Consider the following 16,908-nt stretch of genomic DNA (forward strand, 5'->3'; position numbering starts at 1 on the left):
TTAGAAAAGAAGAAGGTAAGAAATGTATGTTTATGGATTTTTTAAAAAAATTATATTTATGTATTTATTTATAATTGTGAATCATACTTGTGAATAATATGGTGTTAGCTCGTGGGGTTCACATCATGGATATTAATGGGAGAATGGAGATATTAAGATCTCCATCATCTGCCATGGCCGAGAATCAATGTGAACTCAAAGCATGGAGCATGTGAGATATTAAGATCTACATTGTCCGCCATGGCTGAGAATTCATATCAAAGCATGGAGCATGGTGATATTAAGATCTCCATTGTCCGCCATGGCCGATAATCGATGTGCTAGAATATTCTAATGTTGTCAAACATATACATGTGTTGTTGGCCTTGGATAGAAGATGCCCATCCAAGAAGGATCTTAAGGGGTGTGCTCCCGAGATGATGACGAGGTAGCTATGAGCTAAGAAGCCCGATCTGGAGATGTCCTTAAGATTGGGGTTAACTTAGAGGGTAGAATAATATAATTAGTTTTATGTTTATTGTGATTCTAATATTCATTTTGCAGGTATTACTTGTCCCTAACTAACCCTATTAGTGGGGACATTACACTTTCGTTACAAGAACATCTAACCTTTGATTCGACATTCAAGAGGCTACATACATCCAATGTAATGTCCACAACTAATTTTAAATCCTTTTTGGACTATTGGCAAGCTTACATACATATTGCATTTGAAAGTTGCAAAAGTTGCACTGCTTTTGCAACATTGACAACATTTGTATGAATTTATTGACTTTTATTGCCTAGAACTTCTCAAGACTTCAAATGAATGCATTTTTACTCAGAACAACCTAAGACACCTAAAACCAATAAAATTTATCAAAATTGGATCCTTAACCAGGCTTGACCTGGAAGCTTATAAGAGTACCTTGTGCCAACTAGCTTAACAATTAGATCAATTATTACATCCACTGGATCCATTGATCCTTGAGGCATCAAAGGCTCATTAAACATATTGTATTACATCATGAGAGGGGTGCTCTTGCACCACAAGGCAACATGAGGAAAGGGAGAGAGAAAAACTACTAGAGATTAAAATGTTTGGACTCTCAAGGAAAGGATGGTATAAGTTAAAAACTTTTATAGAGCTTCAAGAGGAATTCAAGAAGAGTCAAAAGTGGTCTTTAGTTCATCCTTTCAAAGTAAGTTTGTAGTTAATTTGACTACACCTCTAACAAAAGATATAAAGTAGCTAGAAATTGGAGGAGGAACTATTGTAATTAGCAATGCCCTTAGAGACAAATCCACTATCAATTTTAGAGACACAATTCTTTAATGGGAAGAGCACTAAACCTATTGGAATATTTTGAAGCTACTACACTCAATCACTTTTATAGAGAATCAAATAGAAAAGTGTGTCAACTAGCACATCTAAAAGCGGCTCAAATCAGTAGTAAGGAGATCCAAGAGATTATGCTTATTCATTGACAAAGGCAAGAGTGACCATGCTCAACATATTAAGGGAAAATATACATTCTCAAAATTCTTAGTGAATTAGAGTGGTTAGTGATACTAGTCAAAGATAGATTAGAAGAACTAAGGACTTTAAGAGATCTCGAAGTGCATTTCAAGAATATCTCAAACTCTTTTAGATAGCAAAATAACTGAAGGAGCATTCGTCATCAACAATTAGTCCAATTAAAAATATATGATAATTTTATGAGGAAGCGGAGTAGCGTAGACCAATTTGCTAGTGGTTAAGACGATTAAGAAGAGGAACCGTTCTCGATAGGAGATTAGTATAGATCAATTACTAACAAATGTAGGACTGTTAGAGCAATCAATTTATATTTTAAATTTTAAACAAAAAAATAGTTTAATAATGTCAATTAGAAGGGTAAGGATTCATTAGATATGGCATTGGCAGCTTGGGAAATATGAATCTCGAATTGGTTAAACGGTAAAATCACTTCTAAATTTGGAAGCAAGATTTCCTAATTGGCTAAAATTCTAAATGTATATGCCTTTATAAATCTAGTAGTAAACCGCTAAAAATGGCACGCTATATTTTACTTCAACTTTATAAGAATGCTGGAAAGCAAATTAGTTAAAGTGGCAAACGCATTTAGGTCTTCAAGTTTTTGAGGCAAGGGAAAGAAGCTTTTTCACAAAAGGGTGGTCAAAATGTCTCACCAATAATATAATCTTAGGTTGTTTTAAAGGATTGAGGATATCTAAGGCTAGGGTGTTATGGAAGGGAGCTTTTTTTAAATAGAGTTGGAGCTACTTACTATTTTTGGTCTCATGAATTATGTGGTCTTGTGGTCTTGTTCAGCTTCAAAATTTAAATAAAGTAGTGGTCTCATGAAAAAATAGTTTTTCTTCTATATTTTGAGCATGAAAAACAAGTCAAAAAATTAATTTCCTTCTAAAATATTTTTTAACAAAAATATGGAAAATAAAATACTTTGCAAGTAGCAATTTTTTTTTGGCCGACCACTTTTTCACCATTTTGCTAAAAAGAAGGGACTTCTATGGTAACATTTTATCTTCACGTTCTTTGATAACACACGATCTCCCCAAGGAAAACTCTTGATAGAAATTTCATCTCCCAAGCTTTGAGTGCCAAGAATTCAAGATATGAATAGTTCAATTAAGCTCATCTCAAAAACGAGATATGCTGCCTTCGTATGTGTTAATACAAACAAATAGATTAGGGAGATGATTAAGATGGAGAACCACTATTAGAAGGGGTTTGGGTTCATACTTCATTCATATCGACTATTGATAGCTAGACACTCACATATCTACTAGCTTCCTAGCTTCAATTGTCATTGTGGGTGAGTAAAAGGTAGTGGCAGAAGAACCTTGCCAAAGACTCTTTCAAGAAGACGAAGGTTATTGTGAATATAGATGGGGACTTAACAATACCACAACCTTGTCTATAAGCCTCGATGATGCAAGCAGGTCTAGGTCTTCCTATTTTTAGGATATGGCGGAAAAATCAAAAGGTTTCCCATTTTAATAGGATGGGAATACAAAACCCAAGACTTATGAATAATTTGTATGAGAAGCTTCCAATTTCTAAAAAGAGTGATGTGCATAACATATATGTTAGGAGATCTTATTAGAGCAAACATAGATGAGATGAGACTAAGAACTTGACTGTACTATATAAATACTTTGAAAAACTTGATAGTTTGGAATTGAGGAAGTAATAAATGAACGAGGTCCATAACAACAATTGGAGATACTCAAGGCATTGCAGGAGCAACCCAAGTCTTTCACCTAAGAGTAGGAACCTCATCTTTAACAAGCAAGGTCGAGCCTTCTATAAGCCCATGCATACTCTCAATCCCCTTTATGCAATTTGAAACCACTAAATTTCACAATATCTATATGTTATATTGTTATGTGGTCTTTAGAGCTCATACTAGAAGTAGGGCAAATCAAATTCCTATATCTAGTTGGTGGTTTTATCTATGTTTTTAAGAGCTAGTAACAACAACAAAACATATCAAATTTTTGAACTTTTCCAATCAAAATCCAAATTAGTGTAAGTAAGATGGATTGGATTATAAAATTTGTATATCTAGTTACTTTATCAATGGGTTTTAAGAGCTCGTTCTAGTAGCAAAACATATCAATTTTTAAAAAAATTCAATTCCTCTATAGTAGTTAATAGTAAGATTGGATTAGATTGAAGTCAATTTTCTGTGTACATTGAGCATGGATAATCTAGGCAATTTTCGATGATAGGGAAAATTGTCCTAACAATACTTAGTGTCCTAATTTTGGAGATGTTATGTATATTGTAATGGAAGGTTACTATCTTCATGCTTTGTAATTCTTCATGAATGTTTAATTTTAATGTAAATCCTCCTAATTTCAACTTACGACTTTGACCTAAGAAGGAAAAAAACAATGTGTACGCAATTAAAAAATTTGCCTTTATATGTATTAAGTAAATATAGAAAATATTAAGATAAACTTTTTTCAATAAATATTCAAATTGAAAAAGCGAAAGAAAATAAATAATTACCTTCATTTACTCTTTCTCATTGCTCTTATAATTTTTAAATTCAAAATTTGAATTTCAAAATTTATTTTTTAATTCATACCTTCTATATCTTGATTATTTCTCCATCTTATTCTACTTCAGTACTAGGATTTTGCTAAACTTCACATAAATAGTGGGCTACAACCAAAAGAAATGCAATGTCCTTCAAGATTACCCTCTAATAGAAAAACCCAAAACCATGACATCTCGGCTCACTTATAAATATCAATTGATAACATGCATTTATTTCTAAGAAAAACCTATTGAAAACTATAATAATAGGAAAAATATTTGTATTTTTCTATATTCCCTTGAGTTTTTGGGATGGGGACAATAGGGGATAGCAGGACGAGTTTCCGGGATGGCAATTGATTTTGCCAATTTTGGGGATGAGAGGAGACGACAAATGGGGACGACCATATAACAATATGGAAATTAAAATACATAGAGAAATTTAAAATATTTATATGAAAACATGGATAAATCATGTACTTATACATAATAGAATCTAAAAATATAAGAATCAGCACAATTCATATGCCAAATTTGTGTTACTTCGAGAGTCAAAGTCTCCTAAATGTCCCCAAGTCTCTGAGACGTTTTCGGGACGGGGATAGCTGAAAATATACCAAGGACACATCCCTGGGTAACATTGGTATTTTTAGATAAATTTCAACAATCTCTATTACTTTTTATATATTTTCTGAATTTTAAACTTCAAAAGCTATGTCCTCATTGCTTTAGTTGCCACTTAGAAAATGTATTGGAAAAGCAATAGGCCCAAGAGCTCCATTCCACCAAGTGCTAGGCTCCAATAAGGCAAGTCAATAGGGAAATTGTGTAGCTCTTTAATCATTTTGTGGTTAAAAATATATTGATGTATCTAGTGATAAGTCAACTTTACTCAAAATTTAGGGTAGGTTCCCATATAACTACTTCGCTTACCTGACTAGCAACTACTGCTCAATTTTTTTAGCAACAACTTATGGAGCTGATGACCCCATGATCACTTGATTTTGCTCCTTATATTTTAACTTCCATCATAAATAGCATGTTTAAATGAAATCACTAATAAAAAATTTTCAGGATAAAACTTTATTTTATTTTCAATTTTTAAACACTGGCTGCTTCACTAAACTAAGGAAGCCTTCTTATTTATCCTTTTCCCATACTTCAAATTTTACGTGAGAACGATAACTATTTAAGTAAAATTTGGTCTTGAACAATTGCATAAAAACACAGGGTTACACTGTTATAGACCACTATTACATTAAGAAAATCTGTTAAAATGTTTCCTTCTTTCCCTTTTTCCATACCTTCTCAGTAGAATAGTGCTCTCTTGAAACTCCATTCAAAAGAATGCTCATGGAAGCTGAAAATGGATTGTGAAGCTTTTGCAAATGAATTTCTTCACTATACTTTAGCAGAAGGCTGTCAACAGTAATTTTTTTACAATAATCTATAAATGGTACTTCTAGAGTCAGAAAGAATACAAGGATACAACAAAGAATGAAACAAAATAGATATTCTTTTGAAGATAACCTAACATGAGGATATACAGAAGTTTCATCAAATATAAACCCTTCTGATACGAATGCTGCATAAACTAATCTTTTATATATTGAAGAATTTTTCTTCGTGCTAATGATTACATTTTTTATCCTATCGGATAGGATAAATTACAACAGAATGTTGGGCTATATAACTGCAAATAAAAAACAATTTCAATGGCCACTGTATATATTTTCACTACAGCCATCAGATATTAGAAAAGTTGATTCTCAAATGGATAATGCTGAGCAAAGCAAGAACAGCGCACTAGATTCAAATCACGAATATGCTGTCTGGTTAACCTATAGCATGGATTGGGAAACCAACCATGACAAACTTTTGCGATTTCCCTTCAACCAAAGATGATTTGCTAGCCTGATGGAACTTACTCCAAGGCTAATATAAACATTTTTCAGTCCAAACGATATTAATTTAAAGTGAGCTCACATTCATGGAGGCGCGCAAAAATTTCCTCATAGTTTGGCCTAGCATTAGCATCTTCTGCCCAGCAGTCTGCCACATTATTAACAATTTAGTAAAGTGTGAAACACAAATGAGACAATGAAAATCAGCACACATGAAGGTTGATATTCCTATGATACCTGAGATCAATTTCCCAATTGGGACATCAGGTATATCCAACCTTGCCCCTTCATGGGCAACAGCATAAACCACCTAGCAAAACATGCCATTAAATGAGAAAACACATAAATGATAATAGCAAACATCAGGTTTAAAAATCATGTTTATAAATGTGGTCATCACAATATTAGATTACTTTGATGAAATAATTGTCTATATACAGGGTAAAATGATGACGAGAAATATTCTTTCTAATAAACAAAAAATACTTCCCAACTGAAATTCTATATAGACAATAATTGGCATGCAAAATATATTTACTGACTTGCATTGGCTTCACACTGTCCCAAGGGCGCTTTAACGTGCACAACTCCCACATTATAACACCAAAACTGAATACATCACACTTCTCTGTGAAAGGTTCATTACGTAGAAGTTCTGGTGCCATCCACTCAGGAGTTCCAGCAGCATTCAAATCTTTGATAGGGGCATTCGTCATTATTCGTGAAAGACCAAAATCACATATTTTTACTCTACAGTGTTTGTCAACAAGACAATTTGCACTTTTCAGATCTCGATGGACTATGTTCATTCGTTGTACGCACATCATGCCCCTTTCATATGGACAACAAGCCATAGGTGGCAATCCACAATTTGCAGCATAGACAAAAGCCAAATATGGAAGGCAATGTCAGTTATGTCCATCATTTTTCTTTGGCCTATAGATCAGAAACACATCTACAATTTATTGACAAACATAAAGTGATGAAATAACCAAAACATATACAAAATCAATTTTGAGCATTGTATGTTTAAAATACTCAATAAAATTAAAGAATTTAGAAGCAAATAAAATATCATATTTCTAGATAGCAGTGTCTAGAGTTTTCAATTCTGACATTTCAAGCCTCCTTTGAGACCTCTCTTTGATTTCCTTAATAAAATGTACATCTGGACTAAAAAGTTCATCTTTAAGTTAAATGAATAACCATTGATGATAAAGCAAGTGGAATTCAAATTTCTAATAAACGACGACCTACCATCATCTCACTCATGCTCAACTACTATCTCAACCAGACAATATTCCTCCTACCCAAGCCAATCCCTGGACCAATTTAAGGCAATCTTCCTTGTCAAGGTCATGGCTCTTCCCAGTCCACATCATCAAACCCAAGTGACGCAATCTTGGAAGGGAGTTCAACTAAAGAACAACCTAAAGCTGGTCATTTGATGATGCTATATTAAGTATTTATGACAGATGGAAAACAAAACACCGTGTTTGCATAAAATTTGAAATTTACTTTACATGTGATTGGAGAAGTTAATCAGTAATTTAGAATCCCAATAATCATTGATATTAGTTGCAATCTGCATTCATGAATGTCGAGCACTACATTGACAATTGCATTCAAGTTTGGACTCACTAAATACATTACCTTAATTCTAGTTGTTGGGATTGAGAAGAGAATCACCAGAGTGGGCTTCTCCACATCCGAGGATGTGAGGGACCAGGGAGTTATGGGTCGCAGATGACTTTGCAGTTACATTTTCTATTTGAAGGATTCATTGATTGAGCACACCTGATATCCAAGCAAAGTCATTATAAAAATTACTATTCTTGGAGGATGTTCTCCAAGGTGGACTTGAGCATCTTCCAATACATCATTATTTTAATATCTACCATTTTGGTAAAACTGTATCTGGTTCTTGCCTATTTATTGTAGGTATAAGAATAGTTTCATATCACTGTTTATACTTATACAGTAGCTTCTGAAATGGTATTAGCATTCTAGTGGTTATGTTGATTTTGCAGCATACTTGTTTTCTTTCTTTGGTGGAGTTTCTTTTTAAATAGGCTTTCTACATTAATTGTGTGTTCCTATAGTTTGTAGATTTTAATTTGTTAATTTATGCATCTACGCATAATTTTTTCAGTGATCTCATGAAAAAGAACAAATTTCAGATTTGCATACTCTTTATAGAACTGCATTTTTGGCACATTAATTTGTTTTATATTGTATCTCAATAGAATTTGCAAACACAAATATTGGTAGAATAAACCATATTACAATGAATAATACCGATAGTACATTATACTATAAGTATAAACCATATGACAATGAATAATACTGAATATTATATTATGATAACTTTCAAACGAGAAATTCCTATAACAAACATTTTCTGACTATTACACAGATAGCTACTTAGTTAACCTATGCACTGACATAAGATTTAATATAAAATCTTCACCATGAATTATAGTTTCTTTCACAATTGAACCTTCTGCATATATTAAAAATTAAAAAACTGTTCCTCACATTTGAAAACTAAAAGTTTATATTAAATATGTTGCAAATCATATTAGTAAAGAGGAAACTATTCTAGAAATGAATGCCATTATTATTTTCCATGCAATTGGCATGGAGCAAAGTTTTAAAGCACACAAACAAATTCATTGCTGTTCATACAAGATTTTAAGCACAAATAAAAGAGGCAAGATATTGCATGGAGATGGTTTCTTAAGTTCATACAAAACAAAACCCTAAGCCTGTTATATGCACCACCATTGAAAAATAGGAAAATTACTATGAAATTCCAACCTGCATATATCACAAAGCATCCTTAATCTCCTTCGCCAACTAAGTGTTTTTCCCTGGCCACTTGTATGTATCAAGTGATATAAAGAACCCGTGTGCATATATTCTGTAACCATTGAAAGACGAGGCGGTGTTGTACAAGCTCCAAGAAATAATATGACTGGGTTTGCATTATCACAGCCAAAAGGAAACCAATTTAGCAAAGTAAAATGTTACACTTAGGACTCCTACTCATATAGTGAGTAATGAAATTAATTTAGAAAAAGCCATGAAAAGTTCATAAATGGGACCTTCAGGTTTCACAAAATATTTTCAGTCACACCATAATGATAAAATATAAAATTTGCATATGTTTGTTCGATAAACGAATTTTTTTATTACATAATAAACTGCAATGCAAACGTGAAGGCTTATCTTTCAGATAAAGATAATTTGAGGACAAAGCTAATTCAGGTCTTTCCTATAAGTATAATGAGCAAGATAACTTAATTAGTGAGCCTATTTTTCTTAATGATGCTTAGACTACATATCAAAATCTGCATCATTCAATTTTTTAAAAATTGTTCACTAAATCTTGACCATTCAATAAAAATAAAAATTTAAAAATCTGTTCACTAAATCTGCATCATTCAGTTTTTAAAAAAATCTGTTCAATAAATCTGCATTATTCAATAAAAATTTGTTTACTAATTCCTAAACCATGAGCTAAAGCAGGCAAAAATCACTTTTAAACATTCGCAACATTAACAAATAAAATCATCTTACAAGTCTGCTTATTTTAAACAAAAAACATTACTTTAAAAATACTTCAAGTTATCATGAAAAAACAGTATACAGAGTAACAAATAATTGGCTCAATTCTCATCGGTCCACCCTCGACAGAATTGGCTTTTTGACTTCCTCATTGTTAAAATATTGATTTTGTTTATAATATTGCGAAGAAGGTTTTAAATTCAGAAATCTATGATGATGATCTTTTAATGCTCCTGCTCCAATTTCATAAGCTTTATAATGATTTTTTTCCCCATTGCTGGAATTGTGGATATCGCACCATTTATGAATAAAAATTGTTATAGAAAAGTTTTTACTGTGGTTAGAGATGGTTAGCAGGATACCAGTTTGAATTTCATAACCGAAGAATTTGGGCGGATGACGCACACTACAGACCCACATGTGACAAGTCTTAAACTTGATTGTTTTTGGGCCGTTTGAACTTTGATGCTTCATTTGGATCACTTCATTGGAGGCGACATTCTTCCTGTCCCTCCTCTTCAGGTGATAAGGTCTTATGAGGAGAACCACCTTCCTCTTCTTGTGGATGATTATTCTTATGCTTCTTCGAACGACATGCTCAGCTTGTCTTTGTTAGATGAGCATCATGTGCCGGAGGCATCTTCAGCTGCTGCTTTCCAGTCACCACTTCTTCCTCTTCCTCTTGGCCACATTGGGGGTATGCTATCAAAATTCTGTAATGTCAGTGCCTAGGGGTTTTCCTTGGGTGGGCTTCAGGGTTTTTTGATTGTCTATTTGGTTGATACAACATCTAGGCAATATATTTTCTTCCAATTACACAAAATACTATTATTTTCAAATCTCTTCTATTTTAATTACTTTCACAGATTTGAAATTTACAAATATAGAAGAATGAGCGTTATCGTGGAAAACTTAATAATATCATGTAAGAGTGAAGTTTGACATTGACTAATGTGATGGCGAGGCCAATAAGACATATTGTATTGATTATGAGGATTGGCCCCTTACAGGTTAGGAATGATGAGATCGCAATCTTCAAACTTGTCACAAATACTAGAAATACTTGAGAAAATTACCTTTAGATCCTTGTTATTATTGAATTTTATCATTACTCATTATTAAAATTCATGAATAAAACAAGATACATATATGGTGAACAAGTGTCATCATGATCTAGGATATACATGGCTGATTTTTTTGGGAGATTTAGAATGGATGGATTGGCGAAAAAGTTCCTACGTGGAACAAAGGCACATGTGCCCTAGCTCCACTTTTTTCCCCTATGTTTGGCTTCTGTGAACATTTGACTAGGCTGCGTGGAGTTTGAGATGTCTTTTTTTTCTTGTTGTTGATCACTGTGGGCATGGGTGATCGTACACGGGGGGACTGTTGCGTGGATAGGGATTGGGGTTTTGAGCAAGGCTGGGGTACACTCGGCTGTGTAGGGTGTGCACAGCCTAGGTGTAGGTTTTTGTAGTGCTTGGGTCCTCATCGCTGGTTTCTTATGGGACAATAGGTTTCTCTCTGTTCTCAACCTTTGTCTGTGGACTTAGAGATGGCTGACTCATCTCAAGCTAGGCAAAATGTTGCCAAAGGGCATGCTGGTAATCCCCAATCTGGGGTGGAGAATGCTCCTTCTAAAGGGATGTTGAGTATTAAAAAGGTGAATGGGTGCCTAGAGAGATTGGAGGATCAACCTATTTTGGTCGTCCAGCTAGAACAAGTGTCTAAAGATGTTGAATATTGGAGCAAACATGCACTCATCTATAAGTTTTTGGGCCTTCGCCTTTCTCTTCCGGTATTGGAATTGTAGGCACATTAGATTTGGAAACCCCGAGGGGATATGGAGATTCTCTTGGTGGCCAATTATTACTTCCTAGTTATTTTCTCAAATATGACGGATAGAAATTGTTGTTTGTAAAATCTATATTGTAGCCGATGGGTAGAATAGTATTTGAATGGGTGCGTGACGGTCGAGTCACCCTTCAGGAAGGTATATGTACACCATTCGGAATGGACTTTGTAAGAATCATCATCAGGAGAATCATTGTAATCAATCATATCGAATATTGCAGTATCTTTTGTATACATGTGAATAATAAAAGGAATACTTTTGTGTTACATGCTCTTGTCTATTGTCTAAATCCATTAATAAACTGTTTACCTTGTATGGTAAACATTTGGTGCCATTGCCAGTAAGGATCGGGTGCTATGAATGCCGAACACATTGAATAAGGATAGAAATAAGAATCTAGAAGATGGCGACATAAGAGTGGCACAGAAAGTATTAAACTGTACACAGCAAAGCGACCAGAGGCACAAACTCCAACAACTCGCCGAAGGGTACGACAGTGGTGACACAGGAGTGACCACGGTACCACGGGAGCACTGACGGACAGAGTGCAATTGCCAAGTCGATCAAGGGAAAGGTTGATAGAAGAAGTTTGAGAAAGAGGTAGGGTGATCAAAGGAACAAAGGAAGAATTGGCAAACTAGTATACATCAAGGGGGAATTCGGATGGAAGGGAAAGGACTAGCGCAGCTCGAAGTGTTGAAGGAACTCGAGTGTGGGGTGAACTCTTCGTCCTTGATACACCTGATGAGCAAATACAGTTTGGTCGAAACAACCAAGTCCTTGAGGAAGCCTTCATGCCACTTGAGAATGTAGGTGTCCATAATGCGGGTGTTCAGAGCGGTACAAAAGTACAGAACAATGCAGGTGTTCATAGCAGTACAAAAGTACAGAACAACACGGGTACCAACAGCAGTGCACAACAAAAGAAAGAAAGGGTACCGATGGTTGGTCCCAAGGAAAAGTTACCAAAGTTCAATGGGGATGTCACGACTGACCCAATCAGACATTGCAAAACTTGCGAAACGATTTGGACAGTGAATGGAGAAAACGACCACGATGAATGGGCAAGGCAATTTCCAACCACCTTACGAGGTGTAGCAATCAATTGGTTTTTTGACACTGATTCGACAAAGCTAACGACACGGGAAAACATGAAGAAGGAATTTTATTACAGAGTTTCAACTGCTACAAGACAACAATGATATAGTAGTAGAAATCTATACCACAAAACAAGGAAAAAAATGAAACAATTCGTGTATATGCTAGAAAAATAAAAGAATTAGTGAATAAAATAGAAAGTAAGCCAACAGAGGGATTGAAAAAGAGATGGTTCATAGAAGGACTACGCCTGGAGTAAAAAAGGAAAATGAGAATTGTACTACCATCATCGTATACTGAAGCATACAATCGAGCGATGGACTTAGAAAGTGAACAAAAAACAAAAAAGAAGAAGAAAAGCAGATCATCCGACTCGGATGAATCCTCTTCTGAAGATAGCAGTGGTGATAAAAAGGGTAGTAAGAAGGTTCGAGCCCTCCAAAAGGATATGATCAGGATGATGAAAGAGTTTAAGAATATGTAGAAAGGGAATAGCCAGACTAGATAAAATGAGCTATGGTGCATAGAATGCAAGACAAAAGGTCACACTAAGGGATCCTATCCGAAGAATCAGTCCTGTGATATCTTCCAAATCGCGGGACATTCCACAAAGGAATGCCCGTTCAGTATGAAAACAAGAGGGCATCAACAAGTGCTCCTGACATAGGAAGCATCCACGTCAAGAGGGAACGAAAACACAAACAATGACGGTGCCACCTTAGAAGGGGAGAAAACAACAAGAACAACAACAATAATAACAATAATAATAATAATAACGAAGGCCACAATCGAATTCACTATGATGCGAACGGCCGACTAATGATTCAGTGTTGGCCATGCAACTTATGGGGCCACTTTGCACAAAACTGTACAATGACGAACACACCGAAGCTGTTATGCAAATGGTGTGGTCCCAGAGACCTTGAAGATGCTAAGTGTCCAAAATTGAAATCAGGAGTGAATTTGATCAGCATTGAAGCAGGAACAAACGAAGAGGAAGTCTTGGCAATCATGCATAAATAGGCAAAGCTGTGCCCAGATCCGACGGAAGAAAAGAAGAGACTGGAAGAAGCACGGGCAGAAATTGAGAAGGGGATGCAGTCAGAGAAATCACAAACAGAGAAGGGGGACACTATGGGTACCTCAGTAAAGAACTACGCATAACAGAACATCATAAAGCGAATATTACAAAATGAAGTGCCAGTAAAATTAAATGATCCGATCCTCACAATGCCCCAACTACAAATGGCACTCACAAACATGGCTCCAGCTGCTAAACTACTAGAAGAACCTAGGAAGGAGAAGGAAAGCGGAACAAGCGCAACAGATCCAATGCTGCTAGCCCTTACATGAGGAAGGCATCCGACGATTGTGGAAATGGGTATATTGGGAACAATCCTCTCAGACACAATCGTGGACGGAGGTTCAGGGGTAAATGTCCTACCAGAAGATACCTGGAAGAAGTTGGGACAGCTGACGTTGTGGCCACCTACGTTCCAATTGATCAACATGGCATTAAGCCTCTAGGGATCTTGATGGCACAACCAGTGACTATTGGAACACAGCCGTTCCTACTCAAATTTGTAGTCATACCGTTAAAAAGAAGGTGACATGACGCCATTCTGGGACGAGGATGGCTCGTACAAGCAAAGGTTAAACACGACTGGAAGAATACACTATCAATGGAGAGTAGAGGACGAAGATTCATTATTGATTTACACACACAAATGGTGCAAGAAGAAACCAGATCGTCCGATTCAGAAGGAGAGGACAAAGGTAAGAAGCAAATGGAACCAGATGAAGGAGTCCTACGGTTGGAAGGTGGATTGGAGGATGATGATCTGGATTCGATGAATGGTCTATTTCACTGGCAGATGGAGGATTACAAATTCTTCCCAAGTTGCAACATACTAATGATAGAGGAAGAACGCATCAAAGACGGATTTCCAAAAGAATTTAGGGAAATAAAAGAAGGGAACACACAGCTGGATGAAACACCTACACATGTATTCAATAAGGAAAAGCCAATAAAATATGAAGAGGCCACAGTACAAACCATGAATCTGGGAGATGATACAAAACCAAAGAACATACTAGTGGGAGATAACTGGAATCCAGTACTAAAAGCAACTGCATTTAAAATAGTACGGCCTTTTAGGAGAGCAAAGCAAGTACATCGTACGGACAAGCGTCAAAAGGAATTCTGGTCATACGGGCATGTGTGGAGAGTAGAAGGGAGTACGTTCGCCATAAAACAAGGCTGTACAGCCTATCAGGAGCATAAGCAAGAAAGGAAGGCAGTAAAGAAAAAAATAAAACACTCTACAACCTAGGAAGGACGCCATACGTCTAGACAGGAGAAGATATTGTACATGACACACCATACAACTCAAGAGGGGAAATTACAAAGACTATACGACAATTTGCATGTTTAGGAAAGATTGAACCAAAATCCAAAAAGAGCTTTGACCCACTCGAAGAAGAGAAGGAACACCGTATAGCTCCCACCTAAAACACCGTACAACCGAGAAGGAACACCGTACGACTCCCACCTAGAACACTGTACGGTCGAGAAGGAACACCATATGGCCCCCACCAAGATCACAAAGCTATTAGAAGGCTATATAGATCTGTCATACGACTGGTTAAGGTGACCGTATGGAATATACTGTGGAGGTAGTACAATGTGTAGGCGCACACTGTATGATATTGGCAGAAAGGTTGTAACGTAACAGAGAGATCACCGTACAGACTTTCTTGAAGGGAAGGAGATTGAAGTACACCGGTAGACATAGAAGAAGGGTGATAGGAGGTTGTAAATTTTTTCTTTAAAATGACGACAAATCAAAACAGTTCAGAATGAATAATGCATGATACCGAAGGAAAGGGAAAGACGTAAACAGGTAGTAAAACATAAGCGGTTGGCTGAAAGAGTATAGAATCGGAAGAAAATAAAAAAAATGGTGTGTTCCATGGACTTTTATGTGGGTTTGAGAGTGTTAATTTGAAGGGCATTGCCCCTCGACTCCGCTTGAGGTGATGCCCCCTAGACTCCAAGTCAGTTCAGTTATCAATCGTGGGAAGTGTGACCAATTGATGAGACCTAGAGCTACTGCAAGCATGGAGTGTTTGTATGCTAGAGGTGGAAAGGGCACTGGAGAAGCCTTTCGAGAGGAGTGCTACACTTTGAGGCACTCGGAGTAGGTGTTTGGCGTGAGGCTGTCTTGGTGGATGCATAGAGAGCTCGGGAGGAGCTGATCATCTAGTTGGAGCTAGTAGAGCGACACTTGGCTCAGTGTACCTAGGAGTTGGAAGCAGAGAAGGCAGCATAGGTGGCTATTAAGGTCAGCTTGGCTAAGGAGACAATATTGTGTTAGCAGAGGCTACAGATGCAACGTGTTTTGGAGACTAGTTTGGTGCAGGCATGGGAAAAATGTGAATGTGATGTGACGGAAAAATATCTTTAGTGTATTCTATTTTGTTAATCTGTCTCAGATATTTTGTAACTGTCATCCAGAGACAACTTTTCTTTTGGGGGGGGGGGGGGATGATGTTGTCGATAAAATCTATATTGTAGCCAACTGGTAGAATAGTATCCAAATGGGCGCGTGACGGTTGAGTCACCCCTTCGGGAAGGTATATGTACACCGTCCGCAATGGACTTTGTAAGAATCATCATCAAGAGAATCATTGTAATCAATTGTATCGAATATTGTAGTATCTTTTGTATACATGCAAATAATAAAAGGAATACTTCTTTGTTACATGTTCTTGTCTATTGTCTGAATGCATTACTAAACCGTTTACCCTATATGGTAAAAAGAAATAAGGTTATTTGAAGGGGGGCCCTACTTCTTCAATCAGGTGGGACTCTTTATCAAGTCATGGCACATAGGGTTTAATTCGGTAGAAGAGATCCCTTCTCAAGTCTTGGTGCGGGTTTGTCTTCCAAGGTTGCCACTAGAATTTTGGAGAGAAGATATCCTTCATTCTATCTCATTGCTTCTTGGAGAACCAATAGGCTCGGCTGGTAGACTCAGGATCATAAGTTAATCTCTTATACTTGAGATTTAAATAACCCTTTGCCAAATTCTATGGAAATTTGTTTGGGCCCTGCTTCCTGGATTCAACAGTTGGACTATGAGATCCTACCATTTAGATGCAACATTTGTCATGAATATGGACATTTACAATGCAAGTGTCCTAGAAATAAATTTGCTCCATCCTCAAGCCCTTCTGCAACTGATTCTAAGGTAGAAAAGGAAAAGACGCCTTTGATTAAGAACCTTGCGGATAAAGAAGGTTTTGTTCCAGTGAAGCCTTGTAATAAGGGCAAAGGGAAAAAGAGAACTTGGATGGACAAACAAAATGATGACACTTTTAACAGGTCTAATGTTCTAGATGAATTAGTCCAGGAGGAGGGCATTCCA

At 36.3% G+C, this 16,908-nt stretch overlaps 1 protein-coding gene across 4 annotated transcripts in view; it reads right to left on the reverse strand.

The window, feature by feature from the left end:
- Window positions 1-5,637: 5,637 nt before the first annotated feature.
- Window positions 5,638-16,908, reverse strand: part of LOC149569670 (putative serine/threonine-protein kinase SIS8) — a 311,948-nt gene continuing 300,677 nt past the window's right edge. For 2 of the 4 annotated variants that reach the window (XM_089822389.1, XM_089822391.1), the window contains exons 12-15: window positions 8,776-8,932; window positions 6,498-6,786; window positions 6,193-6,265; window positions 5,638-6,103 (exon numbers count right to left, since the gene is read on the reverse strand). In XM_089822389.1, the coding sequence (XP_089678515.1) occupies window positions 6,018-6,103; window positions 6,193-6,265; window positions 6,498-6,786; window positions 8,776-8,932 (605 nt within the window). In that variant the 3' untranslated portion in view covers window positions 5,638-6,017. Of the gene's footprint in view, window positions 6,104-6,192; window positions 6,266-6,497; window positions 6,892-8,775; window positions 8,933-16,908 lie in introns of all 4 variants that reach the window. The other 2 variants (XR_016362787.1, XM_089822390.1) reach the window with 2 other exon arrangements.

This window comes from Cupressus sempervirens, chromosome 3, assembly GCF_028749045.1.
Source record: "Cupressus sempervirens isolate cs-2001-9-10 chromosome 3, ASM2874904v1, whole genome shotgun sequence".
Taxonomy (NCBI): Eukaryota; Viridiplantae; Streptophyta; class Pinopsida; order Cupressales; family Cupressaceae; genus Cupressus; species Cupressus sempervirens.